The sequence below is a fragment of the Notolepis coatsorum genome (genome assembly GCF_963971535.1).
Source record: "Notolepis coatsorum genome assembly, chromosome: 19".
Classification (NCBI taxonomy): Eukaryota; Metazoa; Chordata; class Actinopteri; order Aulopiformes; family Paralepididae; genus Notolepis; species Notolepis coatsorum.
The window spans coordinates 7,566,854-7,581,853 of record NC_140183.1 but is presented as its reverse complement, the minus strand read 5'-3'; the positions used below and the strand labels follow the sequence as shown (position 1 = coordinate 7,581,853).

The following is a 15,000-nucleotide window of genomic DNA, read 5'->3' as shown; positions in this document are numbered from 1 at the left end:
CCCTTCAAAATGGCTTAAAGAAAAAAAAAATCAGCAATACATTCTCATTTTATAGCGTCTTGAATATAAGCGTTCTAAGGGATTTCGGCTAGGATATTTCCTGGAAGGCGAGATACAGGCCGCTAAGCTACTGAATGAATGAATGAATTAATGAATGGATTTACTAACGTTAAATCCAATGGCATTTCGGATATACAGAAGCTACAGTTAAAACTCAAACTGCATATGATCGGTATTGATGGTCCACCATGAATGCATGAAGGGGGGGGGGGGGGATGTTGTTTCTGATTATTGATTACCAATAACCATGTTAGCCTCAGTAGCCACATTCGTTGACCGGGTGGATGGCTATCAAAACAATGCCTCATCAGCGTGTAATTTACGTGAAAAAATATCTTACCGTGGGCCGGTTGGATCCCCCAGAGCATTTCCCAGTTATCGATCGCCATCTGGTAGATCGATATGTCCATTGGCTGATGATATATTCCTTTACTGCATAGTGAAATCAGCATCCCAAAACGTAATCCGTGTAACAGGCTATAGGCATCGCTTCAGGTCAGTAGAAAACTACACTGGAAATCCAGAAAAAACAAGACAACTTCTGCCACAGGGAACACTGCATTATCGAGATAGCGCCCCTAAGAGGATCTGGCCGGTAATGCACTTTTTCGAATTCAAAGAGTAGGGTACTTCTGCAGCGCCGCTCGGTGACCTTGAGTAGGTTATTAAAATGGAATAAAAGCCAAAACAACCTTGCCACGGACATGTCCGTGGTTGGTCCTTTAAGCATGGATTCGAACCACGGGTCCTGAATGTGTTAACAAACACTATACTGGGTACCAACACTATACTGGATATCAACACTATACTGGATATCAACACTATACTGGATATCAACACGGCTGTGATCGGATCGTAGGTACGCGGCTGCAGGCGGAGTACAGAAGATAATCACAGCCGTTGAGAACAAACATTCTCCTGACAGACTGAATTAGTTCTACCTTTGTTCTTGACCGAAGGCTGCCTTTCTGTCATCTTCTACAAGTTACCAAAGACTGCCTTTCTGTCATCTTCTACAAGTTACCAAAGACTGCCTTTCTGTCATCTTCTACAAGTTACCAAAGGCTGCCTTTCTGTCATCTTCTACAAGTTACCAAAGACTGTCTTTCTGTCATCTTCTACAAGTTACCAAAGACTGCCTTTCTGTCATCTTCTACAAGTGACCAAAGACTGCCTTTCTGTCATCTTCTACAAGTTACCAAAGACTACCTTTCTGTCATCTTCTACAAGTTACCAAAGACTGCCTTTCTGTCATCTTCTACACGTTTCAAAAGGCTGCCTTTCTGTCATATTCTACAAGTTACCAAAGACTGCCTTTCTGTCATCTTCTACAAGTGACCAAAGACTGCCTTTCTGTCATCTTCTACAAGTTATCCAAGACTATCTTTCTGTCATCTTCTAAAGTTACCAAAGACTACCTTTCTGTCATCTTCTACAAGTTACCAAAGACTGCCTTTCTGTCATCTTCTACAAGTTACCAAAGACTGCCTTTCTGTCATCTTCTACAAGTTACCAAAGACTGCCTTTCTGTCATCTTCTACAAGTTACCAAATACTGCCTTTCTGTCATCGTCTACAAGTTTCAAAAGGCTGCCTTTCTGTCATCTTCTACAAGTTACCAAAGGCTGCCTTTCTGTCATCTTCTACAAGTTACCAAATACTTCCTTTCTGTCATCTTCTACAAGTTACCAAAGGCTGCCTTTCTGTCATTGTCTACAAGTTACCAAAGACTGCCTTTCTGTCATCTTCTACAAGTTACCAAAGACTGCCTTTCTGTCATCTTCTACAAGTTAACAAAGACTGCCTTTCTGTCATCTTCTACAAGTTACCAACTACTGCCTTTCTGTCATCGTCTACAAGTTTCAAAAGGCTGCCTTTCTGTCATCTTCTACAAGTTACCAAAGGCTGCCTTTCCGTCATCTTCTACAAGTTACCAGACCGTCTTTCTGTCATCTTCTGAAAGTTACCAAAGACTGCCTTTCTGTCGTCTTCTACAAGTTACCAAATACTGCCTTTCTGTCCTCTTCTACAAGTTTCAAAAGGCTGCCTTTCCGTCATCTTCTACAAGTTACCAAAGACTGCCTTTCTGTCATCTTCTGAAAGTTACCAAAGACTGCCTTTCTGTCATCTTCTACAAGTTACCAAAGACTGCCTTTCTGTCATCTTCTACAAGTTACCAAATACTACCTTTCTGTCATCGTCTACAAGTTTCAAAAGGCTGCCTTTCTGTCATCTTCTACAAGTTACCAAAGGCTGCCTTTCTGTCATCTTCTAAAAGTTACCAAAGACTGCCTTTCTGTCATCTTCTACGGGGGGGGGGACGGTTATTAACAGAACACCCGTGTGGCGGAGTGATGCATATAGTTAAAAGTCCCAGTGCTGTTATACTGAATATCAGCACTCGTGGAATGACTCTTGTCCAATCAAATTACTTGGATGGACTAATTGTTCATACTCTTTAGTATAGCAGGTAGCCTACGTTGGAAACCACTGTTCTAGAGAACTGGTCCCACATGAAAGTCACAAATAGTCACAAATTCGTGGAGTTGGTCCAGGTTGGACTTTGGACAATGGCCTCCATATTCCGACCACAGTGATGGTCAACATTCTACAGATCACCTGTTACCTAGCAACAGCCATGGAGCAGGCCTGTGGTGCTAACATGGCTGCCTCCTGGTTCAAAAGCTCCTACACTCTATTATGGAGACTGTATGATATTTCTCAATATAAAACATTGAGATCAGTTTGAAACGATTCTTGGCATTGGTAAGTCTGCTTAAAACTACGAACAAAACCGCCCACGTATGTTTTGGACAATACAAACATGTACATGTATGTACACATGGAAATGTGGGTCCTTGAAGAAATGTTTTGAAAAGCACTGTCCCAGACAGACCACACTAGTAGATACCAGAGCAGACTAGTAGATACCAGACCACACTAGTAGATACCAGACCACACTAGTAGATACCAGACCACTCTAGTAGATACCAGACCACACTAGTAGATACCAGATGACACTAGTAGATACCAGAACACTCTAGTACAGTGGTGCCCAACCAGTCGACCGCGATCGACAGGTAGATCGCTGGGTGATTTCAAGTAGATCTTGATTAATAAAATTTGATTATTATAATAAATAAAAAAAAACTCTGCCTCTCTTTGTTAACTACAACAAGCAATGTTGTTTGTTATTTAAGATGAGGTCGGACTCGGCACTGACAGATTTGTGTTCATTGTGCTGCTTTTATAAAGCCTCAAATGACGGCTTACAATATTTCATGAAAGCAAAGTGTTTTGTTTGTCTAAGATTTAAAAAGGTTTAAACTTTACAGCACTGACAAAGTTGAACAAAGTGCTGTACAAGTCCCACAACATAAAAAAATATATATATATTATAAAAAAAAATTAAAAAAAAAGTATCTCGAAGCTTTGAATTAAAATCGAATCTCGGCCCCAAAGCTTTGAATTCCAAAAAAATTATTGAAGGTCAGCCCTACTACGGATAGCTCATTATATCAACGGCATTGTTGTTTGCAGGCTTTGTTGGTTAGCTAGCTATCGTTCTCAGTTGGCTAACGTTAGCTACTAGCTAGCTAATACTGGCCTACCTTTTAATTCGCAATGGAATGGCTAGCTAACTAACTGTACAAATCGATGTGATTTGGCTGAGACCGTAATTTGTAAGGTTGGCTGGATTGGGGGTGGCCAGCTGGCTAGCTTTTCAATCAATCAAGCAAGCTGGCAGTTCGTAGTGCAGTAGCTGGCTGGTAGCCGTTGTATTGTGGGTTAAGGTAGCCAGCTGGCTGGCTGGCAGTTCGTGGTGCAGTAGCTGGCTAATGTTGGCCAATATAGCTGTAACTGAATGATGCTAGCCTTATGTGGTCTTATGAGTTTCAGTTCATAGGAAAATACTTTGACTATAATGGTCAGAAGTAAATTAACTGTATATACTCTCTTTTAGAAACTATGTCTCTTAAACAGTACTGTATATCTTGTATGTCATAAATGGCTGGATGTAACAGTACTGTTTATCTGTATGTCAAATGTTATGATGAATTGAAAATGGGGGACCCTGATGTAAACAAGACGAAAGTCTTTCTCTGGTCTGCCTCCCCTTAACAATTGTGTGTATTGAGCCGTACTGTATATTGTACCCATTCTGCAATCTGTTAATAAAATGTTCAATCAATCTGTTATGCTTAACATGCAGTACTATTAACTTTAATACATTTTTTTTTTAATCTTTTTCTCCCTCCATTTTCCTCCGATTTTCTGGTCGCTGCGCACTTACCCCCCACAGTCAGATCATCTGGGAGAGTGTAGGCTACCACGTGCTTCCTCCGACACACGTCCAGCCAATCACCGCTTCTTTTCACCTGGCAGCGCGGATTCTCATTGAGAGGGCGTAGCGTGTGGGAGGACCACACTATCCCCCTCAGGTCCTATCCGCGCTTAGCAGGCGCCCCGGCCGAACTGTAGGAGTCGCTGTTTACAACGACCCGGACCCACCCCGCCAGCTTCTCCCACCCTCTAATACAGCCAATTGTATTAGTGTGAACGGCCAGCCAAGCTGGTGACAACCCCGGAGCTGTGAGCTGGATTCGAACAGGCGAATCCAGCTCACAGCTCCGGGGTTGGTGACGAACGCAATCTCCGCTCGGCCACCTAACCGCTGTAACTTTAATTAATTTCTAAGATTAGATCATTTCGTTATTTTTAAATGTCTGATCTAAAGATAAACAAAGGGTTTTAAAAGTGTTATATTTATCTTCTCTTATAGTACCAGAGAGAAGCTGAGGAGAATTTTTACATTTTAAGATTCAACATTTTCCCCTGTGGTATCGAAAATGGTATCAAGGTATCGTATCGAAGTTCGAAATTCCAGTATCGTGACAACACAGTTGCAATGTGACAGCTCTGTTTACACATCATTCCTATTCCCTTTTAATTGTACATATATCATTTTTGTTTTGATTGTATTGTTCCACTTTTGCTTTGGCAATGTAAACTCATGTTTTCTCATGCCCATTGAATTGAGTGTGTGTGTTGTCTGTGTATGCAGAGTGTGAAATAAATGGGTCATGCTGCCTGCATGCCCAACGTGAGAAGTTAGTCTCGTCATTCTTGTAATTGCTACACTACACCGTTACAATGATATATAAAATATCATATTATATTATATACGATTCAATATGCACATGACAGAAAATATTATATGCCATATAATATGTTCTGTCATGTGCATATTGAATGGGTATTACTAATACTATTAATACTAATACTAGCCGAGAGTAGGTCAAATTTTGGCTGGTAGCTCTCGGCTAGGTGGTAAATAAAAAAGTAGATCTTGGTTCAAAAAAGGTTGGGCACCCCTGCTCTAGTAGATACCAGACCACACTAGTAGATACCAGACCACAGTAGATACCAGACCACACTAGTAGATACCAGACCACAGTAGATACCAGACCACACTAGTAGATACCAGAGGAGACTAGTAGATACCAGACCACACTAGTAGATACCAGACCACACTAGTAGATACCAGACCACAGTAGATACCAGAGGAAACTAGTAGATACCAGACCACACTAGTAGATACCAGACCACACTAGTAGATACCAGACCACTCTAGTAGATACCAGAGGAGACTAGTAGATACCAGACCACACTAGTAGATACCAGACCACACTAGTAGATACCAGACCACACTAGTAGATACCAGACCACACTAGTAGATACCAGAGGAGACTAGTAGATACCAGACCACACTAGTAGATACCAGACCACACTAGTAGATACCAGACCACAGTAGATACCAGAGGAAACTAGTAGATACCAGACCACACTAGTAGATACCAGACCACACTAGTAGATACCAGACCACTCTAGTAGATACCAGACCACACTAGTAGATACCAGACCACTCTAGTAGATACCAGACCACACTAGTAGATACCAGACCTTGGCTCAGGGCAGCCGGAGGAGGCGGAGCTGGATCTTTCTTCTTCCTGATGAAGGAGCGTCTCCGTCCGCAGAGCGACCTCGCCAGCTCACTCCCAGCATGCTCTCTGAACACAAAGGGTGGGGCCAGGACATGCAGCACCTCCGGATCCAGCAGAGGGAGCTCTGGGATGCTGTTACTGTTACTGAACTGCTGAGAGAGACAAGGGAGAGAGAGACCACTTTGATTTGATTTGATTTTTATTTGTCTCGAACATAGAAACATAAAACAAGTTTAAAAAACAAAAAGGTAAATAGTCAAAGACTATTTCCATACAATAAGTGTTCGAGAAGGAACAGGGGGAAGTAAAACAACGTATCAAGCCCTGCCCCTTCCTTACAATATTTGACATTATAATTTAATAAAAATAAAAATAATAACAAATAATAAAAAATAAAATAAAAGTACAGTTTTTTATATATCCAAATGAGAAAAGATAATAGGCAGTCACATTACTGCTCAAGCTCCTCTCTCTTATATGTGTCCATAAGTGCTTGTTTGTATTGATATTTTTGCTTAATTTTATACTCTCATCCAGACCATTCCAGAGTGATACCCCACAAACTGCAATGCACATACGTTTAAGAGTTGTACGTACCGTAGGTTGCTTTAAAGCTAATGTCCCTCTAAAATTATAAACACTCTCTCTAGCCATGACATTTTTTTTAATGTTGCTTGGTAATTTGTTTTTTATTGCCAGAAACACAATTTGTGCAGATTTGAATTTGATTAAATCCATGAATTTTAATGTTTGACTCCTTACAAACAGACTATTTGTGTGCATATTTTTTGTAAGTTGCTTTTATAAGTATGTCCCCAGGTTTCAACACAATATGATAGATATGGTACAATGAGTGTGCAATATAATGTATATAGAGTTTTGTGATTCAGGATATATCTAGTCTTGCCCAGTATACCAATACTTCTCGCTAACTTTGAACACAAATATTTTATATGGGGTTTCCAGCAGTTTGTGGTATATTAACACTTTCAGTGCCGGCCTTAACATGGTAAAGCATGGTTAAATGCCAGCACCCACTTCAATGATAGCGTTGTGAAAGCATAATCTCTGTCTTAAATTATGGCTATGTGTCTAATCTGCCCGTCTGCAGTCAACATTGTCGAAACGGATTTTTTTTTTTTTTTTTTTTTTTTTTTTAATCGCTTCATTTCCGTTTTATAGCATTTTGAAAAGCCCTCGTTTTCAAGGAAAATATAAAGATTCCGTGATAAACGGCATTTACTGGGATATTCTGGATACACAAAAACGTTGTAATTTTTCGGCCTATTTATGAATCGTTTTCAAATAAACGCTAGATTATCGATAGTATATGTGTACTTATGCACGCTATAAAAGCGGGCTGAAATATCGATTATCTCATTTCCTGATCGCTCGCACAGCCACACACACACACACACACACACACACATGGGGCACACGCTGATAGGTCAAAACAGATCCGATTACCCCAAGACTGGTAAAATAAATTCCTTACCTTAGAGCAGATGTTATCCAAAAAGATTATTCCAATTCCTGATCGCCATTCCAAATATCGATCACGCTTATTGATTACAGTGTTGGGTACTGTAAATACATAACCCACGCTGTTCTGATGGCCGGCGATCACTTGGTCTCTTCAGTTGGCTTGACGGAAAAGTAAAATGAGGAAACTGGCCCACCCCCCTTCGTCAGTCTAAAGTAATGGGGTGCAGTTACACAGGGAGAGACGATAGGGGGCGGTATTTTCTCAATTGAGCTCAGAGAGAGTCTGCAACACTAGCGTGAGGCTCGATTGATGAAATATGAATTAAAATCGCGACAAACGAACGCTATATAGCGTTGGGGGCACTGAAAGGTCGGCATGAACTAACGACAAAAAGCGTGGGTGGCATTCAAAGTGTTAAGAAAGACCCCTAGATACTTGTTTTCTATATACTCTCTCAATTTTTACATTATCAATTTTCAGTTGAGGATCAGTGTTTATTTGACAATTTCCAAATATCATGACGTTTTTTTTTTTTTTAATTGAGTGATAACTTATTTGTGTCGAACCAACCTTTTAATTTGTCCATTTCTGTTTGCCACTTCTAAAAGCTGCTGAAGGTCATCCTCCGAACATAAAATGTTTGTGTCATCCGCAAAGACAACAAGTTTCACATCACTCATAAAAGATCATAAAAGATAATCAACACCATCAAGACTTCCCAATCACTGAACAGGAGTTAATTAAAACTTCAGTGCCTTAAAGCTAGAAAGGCCTGTGGTCCAGATGACATATTGAATGAAATGATAAAAAAATATATATTCCAATTGACTATTTAAAAATTATTCAATTCGACACAAAATGTTTGATATTTTCCTGATGTTTGGAATGAAGGACTCATAACCCCAATATTCAAGAGTGGAGATAGATTTTACCCAAAAAACTATAGAGGTATCTGTGTGATGAGTAATTTGGGCAAACTTCTATGTAGTAGGGATCAGGCCATGTGAGCGGCGCGGGGAGCAGAGCGGGCGGTTTTGGCGTGAGCGAGGAGTGGGTTTTAAAATGAGTCGGCGCGACGTCCGGAGCGAGAGTTCTCCTCCGCTCCAATCCACTCCAGGCCGCTCACAGTGGTTTAACACTGTTGATGTAATATATACATGCAGTACAATGCCAAAGCAACAGATGGCGATGTACAAACATGAAGGCCATTTTCAACCAATGAGAAGGGTGAACCTGTGATATCCTGTTCAGGCTTTGTCACTGTAGAGACGCCCACACTCACTCCCTTTTTTTTTTGTGACCAACTTTTTTATTTTGTCTTTTTTTAAAACAAGTTCAGAGGAAGGACATTCACATCAGCATTTCATATTAATTCACACAGTGGCATACAAAGTGTCTTTTCAGTATATATTGTCCGTCAGTATATTCATATACTGTGTAGCCTGCCTGTTGCAGTTGTGACAGTCTTTTCCTCCGTTCTGGCGGTCCTGTGGCTACGAGACAGCCCAGGTCGCTTCTTAACCCCACTCCCAGCCCCCCGGGTTTGCATAGACATTTTAGGAGAGGGGGAAACCTTGATGCATACATGTATAGGATACTCTTAATTAGAAAAGAAATCATAATTATGTTTGTTAGATAACCAAGTAATAGGGAAAAATACAATACAATTTAGAAACAACCACAACAAATTATAGCAGTAAACAGAAAAGGAAAAGATAAATGGAAAAGATAAATGGAAACAACAGCAACATGATTTTTGTTCATTCTCTGGTGTCAAGGTACAAGTGTTCAACCTAGTGGAGTACTGATTTTACCTTCTGGGCCGCAGTAAGTAATATTTGGATTGATTCTGTCCTTGCTCCCTGTGCTCTAGCACTGGATGCCTCTAATCTCAATACTTCGTAGAAGGACAGTTTCCAACGGTAAATATTGAGACTATGGGGTGGTTTCCATCTCATTACGAGCATTTTCTTTGCTGCCGTTAAACCGGCAAGAAACACTCTCTTTTTGTGAGGTGTTAATTTTAGAGATGAATCATCATTTAATAATAAAATGTGTGGCAAACAAGGTATGTTTATCTCTGTTATATTAGTGAGAAATAATGCAACCTTGGCCCAAAAAGCGAGTACTCCTGGACATTCCCACATCATATGTATGTATGTTCCTATAACTTTTTGCGGACATAAAGCACATAGAGGACTTTGTAATATTTTTATTTGACAGAGTTTCCTGGGTGACAGATAAAATCTTTGTATCATTTTGTAATGAGTTAATTGGTTATTATAATTACGAGAGGTTAGTGGAATATTATCCCATACATTCTGCCAATTTATGCAGGCATTGTAATTCTTTAAGTCTATGTTCCAGACAGTGGTATTACCTGTAGTTAGTGTGGGTGACCTGGCGAAGCCAGGTTGCAACCCACACTATAGTTATCCATACTCTTTTTATTCTTCTTCTTTATTCCACCGATTTTGCAAACACTTTGCAACACGTAAGCGTTCGCGCCCCATACACGTGAAAGGTATCAAAACGAGCGGCTTGCCTATGGCAACACCGGTCTCCGAACTCGTAAAGTTTCACCGCACCGTCTGGCTACGAATCGACTTTAAACGGTAAAATTTCGGAAATACAGTGCAATTTAGAGTTTCAAACACTTTGCAACACGTAAGCGTTCGCGCACCATACACGTGAAAGGTATCAAAACGAGCGGCTTGCCTATGGCAACTGCGGTCTTCGAACCCGTAAAAGTTTCACCGCACCGTCTGGCTACGAATCGACTTTAAACGGTAAAATTTCGGTCCCATTGGGAATGCATTGAATTTTAGAGTGTAGCAGCTGAAATAATCTTTTTCCCCCTACCTTGGGTGAATTGCAAGTGTGATCTCAATTTTGGACGTAGAAATAAAACAAACACATCAAAACGATGACACGGCTGTCATCCCGCTCACAAAAGAAAAATAAATGGAATTGGACATTTCTATCTCAACTGACGACCATTTGTTTGAAGGTTCTCCTCCCCATTGACCGCCATGCAATCGCCCTCTAGAAATCCATTTTTTTTTAGCCTTCTGTTCCGATCGCCGAAGGAGTGCCACAATATCGCACGAATGCCACAATCTCGCGCACAACCCTTCGCCTACTCGTTGTAGTGCTCTTGTGCGAGTCACAACGCTTCATCTCTTATAGTTTTCTTTTAATCAACGTGACAATGCAGTCATGTAAAGAAATTTCAGAATATGCAAGTCATTGTGCTCATGGCTGATTGGTTCAGGCTTAACAGCTGTGAGGCTCAGGGCTCATGGCTGAGCTGACCTGCCAATGACATCATCCACTTAACCCATCATTGGCCATCACTGTGTTGCACTACTGAATTGCTGGACAGCGCCCTCTGTCTTGTGGGTTGTGTCATTGTACTCAGTAGGGATATCCTCTTTCATTTTTCATTGGTCCATGTTGACCACCTTTCATTGGTCGATGTTGACCACTCCCCCGATCATTAGACCACGCCCCCTTAGGCCACACCCCCTCAGTGTATCTCTTGAACCGTTTGTCGTAGAGACTTGCGGATTGTGCCATTGGTCGATGTTGACCACCTTTCATTGGTCGATGTTGACCACTCCCCCGATCCTTAGACCACGCCCCCTTAGGCCACACCCCCTCAGTGTATCTCTTGAACCGTTTGTCGTAGAGACTTGCGGATTGTGCCATTGGTCGATGTTGACCACCTTTCATTGGTCAATGTTGACCACTCCCCCTGTTGACCACCTTTCATTGGTCGATGTTGACCACTCCCCCGATCCTTAGACCACGCCCCCTTAGGCCACACCCCCTCAGTGTATCTCTTGAACCGTTTGTCGTAGAGACTTGCGGATTGTGCCATTGGTCGATGTTGACCACCTTTCATTGGTCGATGTTGACCACTCCCCCGATCCTTAGACCACGCCCCCTTAGGCCACACCCCCTCAGTGTATCTCTTGAACCGTTTGTCGTAGAGACTTGCGGATTGTGCCATTGTACTCGGTGTAATAGTGTAATAGTGTGTAATAGTGTAATAGTGTGTAATAGTGTAATAGTGTAATAGTGTGTAATAGTGTAATAGTGTGTAATAGTGTAATAGTGTAATAGTGTGTAATAGTGTGTAATAGTGTAATAGTGTGTAATAGTGTAATATTGTGTAATAGTGTAATAGTGTGTAATAGTGTAATAGTGTGTAATAGTGTAATAGTGTAATAGTGTGTAATAGTGTAATAGTGTGTAATAGTGTGTAATAGTGTGTAATAGTGTAATAGTGTAATAGTGTGTAATAGTGTAATAGTGTCTAATAGTGTAATAGTGTGTAATAGTGTAATAGTGTAATAGTGTGTAATAGTGTAATAGTGTGTAATAGTGTAATAGTGTGTAATAGTGTGTAATAGTGTAATAGTGTGTAATAGTGTAATAGTGTGTAATAGTGTAATAGTGTGTAATAGTGTAATAGTGTGTAATAGTGTAATAGTGTAATAGTGTGTAATAGTGTAATAGTGTGTAATAGTGTAATAGTGTGTAATAGTGTAATAGTGTAATAGTGTGTAATAGTGTAATAGTGTGTAATAGTGTAATAGTGTAATAGTGTGTAATAGTGTAATAGTGTGTAATAGTGTAATAGTGTAATAGTGTGTAATAGTGTAATAGTGTGTAATAGTGTAATAGTGTAATAGTGTAATAGTGTGTAATAGTGTAATAGTGTGTAATAGTGTAATAGTGTAATAGTGTGTAATAGTGTAATAGTGTAATAGTGTGTAATAGTGTAATAGTGTGTAATAGTGTAATAGTGTGTAATAGAGTAATAGTGTGTAATAGTGTAATAGTGTAATAGTGTGTAATAGTGTGTAATAGTGTAATAGTGTGTAATAGTGTAATAGTGTGTAATAGTGTAATAGTGTAATAGTGTGTAATAGTGTAATAGTGTGTAATAGTGTAATAGTGTGTAATAGTGTAATAGTGTAATAGTGTAATAGTGTGTAATAGTGTAATAGTGTGTAATAGTGTGTAATAGTGTAATAGTGTGTAATAGTGTAATAGTGTAATAGTGTGTAATAGTGTAATAGTGTGTAATAGTGTGTAATAGTGTAATAGTGTAATAGTGTGTAATAGTGTAATAGTGTGCAATAGTGTAATAGTGTGTAATAGTGTAATAGTGTAATAGTGTGTAATAGTGTGTAATAGTGTAATAGTGTGTAATAGTGTAATAGTGTAATAGTGTGTAATAGTGTAATAGTGTAATAGTGCAATAGTGTGTAATAGTGTAATAGTGTGTAATAGTGTAATAGTGTTATAGTGTGTAATAGTGTAATATTGTAATAGTGTGTAATAGTGTAATAGTGTAATAGTGTAATAGTGTGTAATAGTGTAATAGTGTGTAATAGTGTGTAATAGTGTGTAATAGTGTAATAGTGTGTAATAGTGTAATAGTGTGTAATAGTGTAATAGTGTAATAGTGTGTAATAGTGTAATAGTGTGTAATAGTGTGTAATAGTGTAATAGTGTAATAGTGTGTAATAGTGTAATAGTGTAATAGTGTGTAATAGTGTAATAGTGTGTAATAGTGTAATAGTGTGTAATAGTGTAATAGTGTAATAGTGTGTAATAGTGTGTAATAGTGTAATAGTGTGTAATAGTGTGTAATAGTGTAATGTGTAATAGTGTGTAATAGTGTAATAGTGTGTAATAGTGTAATAGTGTGTAATAGTGTAATAGTGTAATAGTGTGTAATAGTGTGTAATAGTGTAATAGTGTGTAATAGTGTGTAATAGTGTAATAGTGTGTAATAGTGTGTAATAGTGTGTAATAGTGTGTAATAGTGTAATAGTGTGTAATAGTGTGTAATAGTGTAATAGTGTGTAATAGTGTAATAGTGTGTAATAGTGTAATAGTGTGTAATAGTGTGTAATAGTGTGTAATAGTGTGTAATAGTGTGTAATAGTGTAATAGTGTGTAATAGTGTAATAGTGTGTAATAGTGTAATAGTGTAATATTGTGTAATAGTGTAATAGTGTTGCGGGTTTTGTCGTTGCACTCAGTAGGGATATCCTCTTTGATTGGTCTATGTTGACCACTCCCCCGATCCTTAGGCCACGCCCCCTTTTTGTATCCTTTGAACCGTTTGTCATAGAGACTCGCGAGAGACCCTCTCCCCCGTTGGCCGGCGGTGCACAGGCGTCACCCACACTTTCACAATTTCCCCCGCGCGGAATTGTCTAGTTCTGTTTAGTTTTCCTTGTATTTTATTATATAACCCAGAAACAAAACCATTTTTAACATTTATGCCATTCACTATATTCATTAAAGGGTGACCTGGTAAAGGCTGATTCCATGGGACACCATAAGTGCGCATTGCAGTGCGTAACTGTAAATAAAAAAAGAAGGATGTACTAGGGACATTATAGATTTGTTTGAGCTCTTGAAATGATCTGAGACCGTATTCACTGTATATGTCAGATAGTTTGTGAATACCTTGTCTTTGCCAATTGGGAAATGTAGCTGGTTTCCCTCCCAACAGTAAGAAGTTGTTATCAAAAATAGGGGTATCTATGTGCCATTTTGTGTTCCACTGTCCCGTTTCGGCAATATATTTCCAGACGTAAATTGAATGTGCTATAATTGGGCCGAATTTAGTACGGCAAAAGCTTGGGGATAGACCAGAAAAGAGTATATCTTTGAATGTATATGGAGATACAATGTGCCTCTCCATATTCACCCATGGTATGTCAGAATCATTATTGAACCATCTTAGCAACGGTCTGAGCATAAAAGAAAAATAGTACTGTTCAAAATTAGGAACAGCTAGCCCTCCTGCTTTCCTACTGTTTTGGAGTGTGGAATTGCTGATTTGTGGATGTTGTTCACGCCATATAAATTTGAATACTAGTCCCTGTAGCTTCTCCCAAAATCCTGGAGGTGGCGGTAAATGAATCATGCTTACCAGAAAATTGATCTTAGGGAGAATGTGGGTCTTGACTACTGAAAGCCTGACTGAAAATGGGATTAATAATAGTGACCAACGGTTTAACTCGTCAGATATTACCTTCTTAAGGCTCTTGTAATTTTTTGACACAATTTTGTCAATGGATGTGTATATATCTATACCTAAATATCTGAAACCAGAGCCCACTGGTATTTCTGTATGTAGTTGGGGACTACTTGCTGCTGTATTTAGGGGAAGTAAAATTGATTTATTCAAGTTGATCTTGTAGCCTGAAATAAAACTAAAATGTTTAATAGTGTCTAGGACTACAGGTAGGGACCGTGGTGTATTGTCAAGAAATAATAACAGATCGTCTGCGTACAGACACATTTTATGGTAGGTGTTATTTACTATTATGGGTTTTATTTCGGCACAATTTCAAATTTTTTGGGCCAAGGGTTCAAGAGATAACGCAAATAATAATGCGGAGGCGGGGCAACCCTG

At 39.4% G+C, this 15,000-nt stretch overlaps 1 protein-coding gene across 1 annotated transcript in view; it reads right to left on the bottom strand.

Moving 5' to 3' along the window:
- Positions 1-15,000, bottom strand: part of LOC311245920 (DENN domain-containing protein 3-like) — a 117,409-nt gene that overhangs the window by 78,389 nt on the left and 24,020 nt on the right. Inside the window, exon 4 of the mRNA XM_084335944.1 lies at positions 6,024-6,216. Coding sequence (XP_084192070.1) covers positions 6,024-6,216 — 193 coding nt within the window. The remainder of the gene's footprint in view (positions 1-6,023; positions 6,217-15,000) is intronic.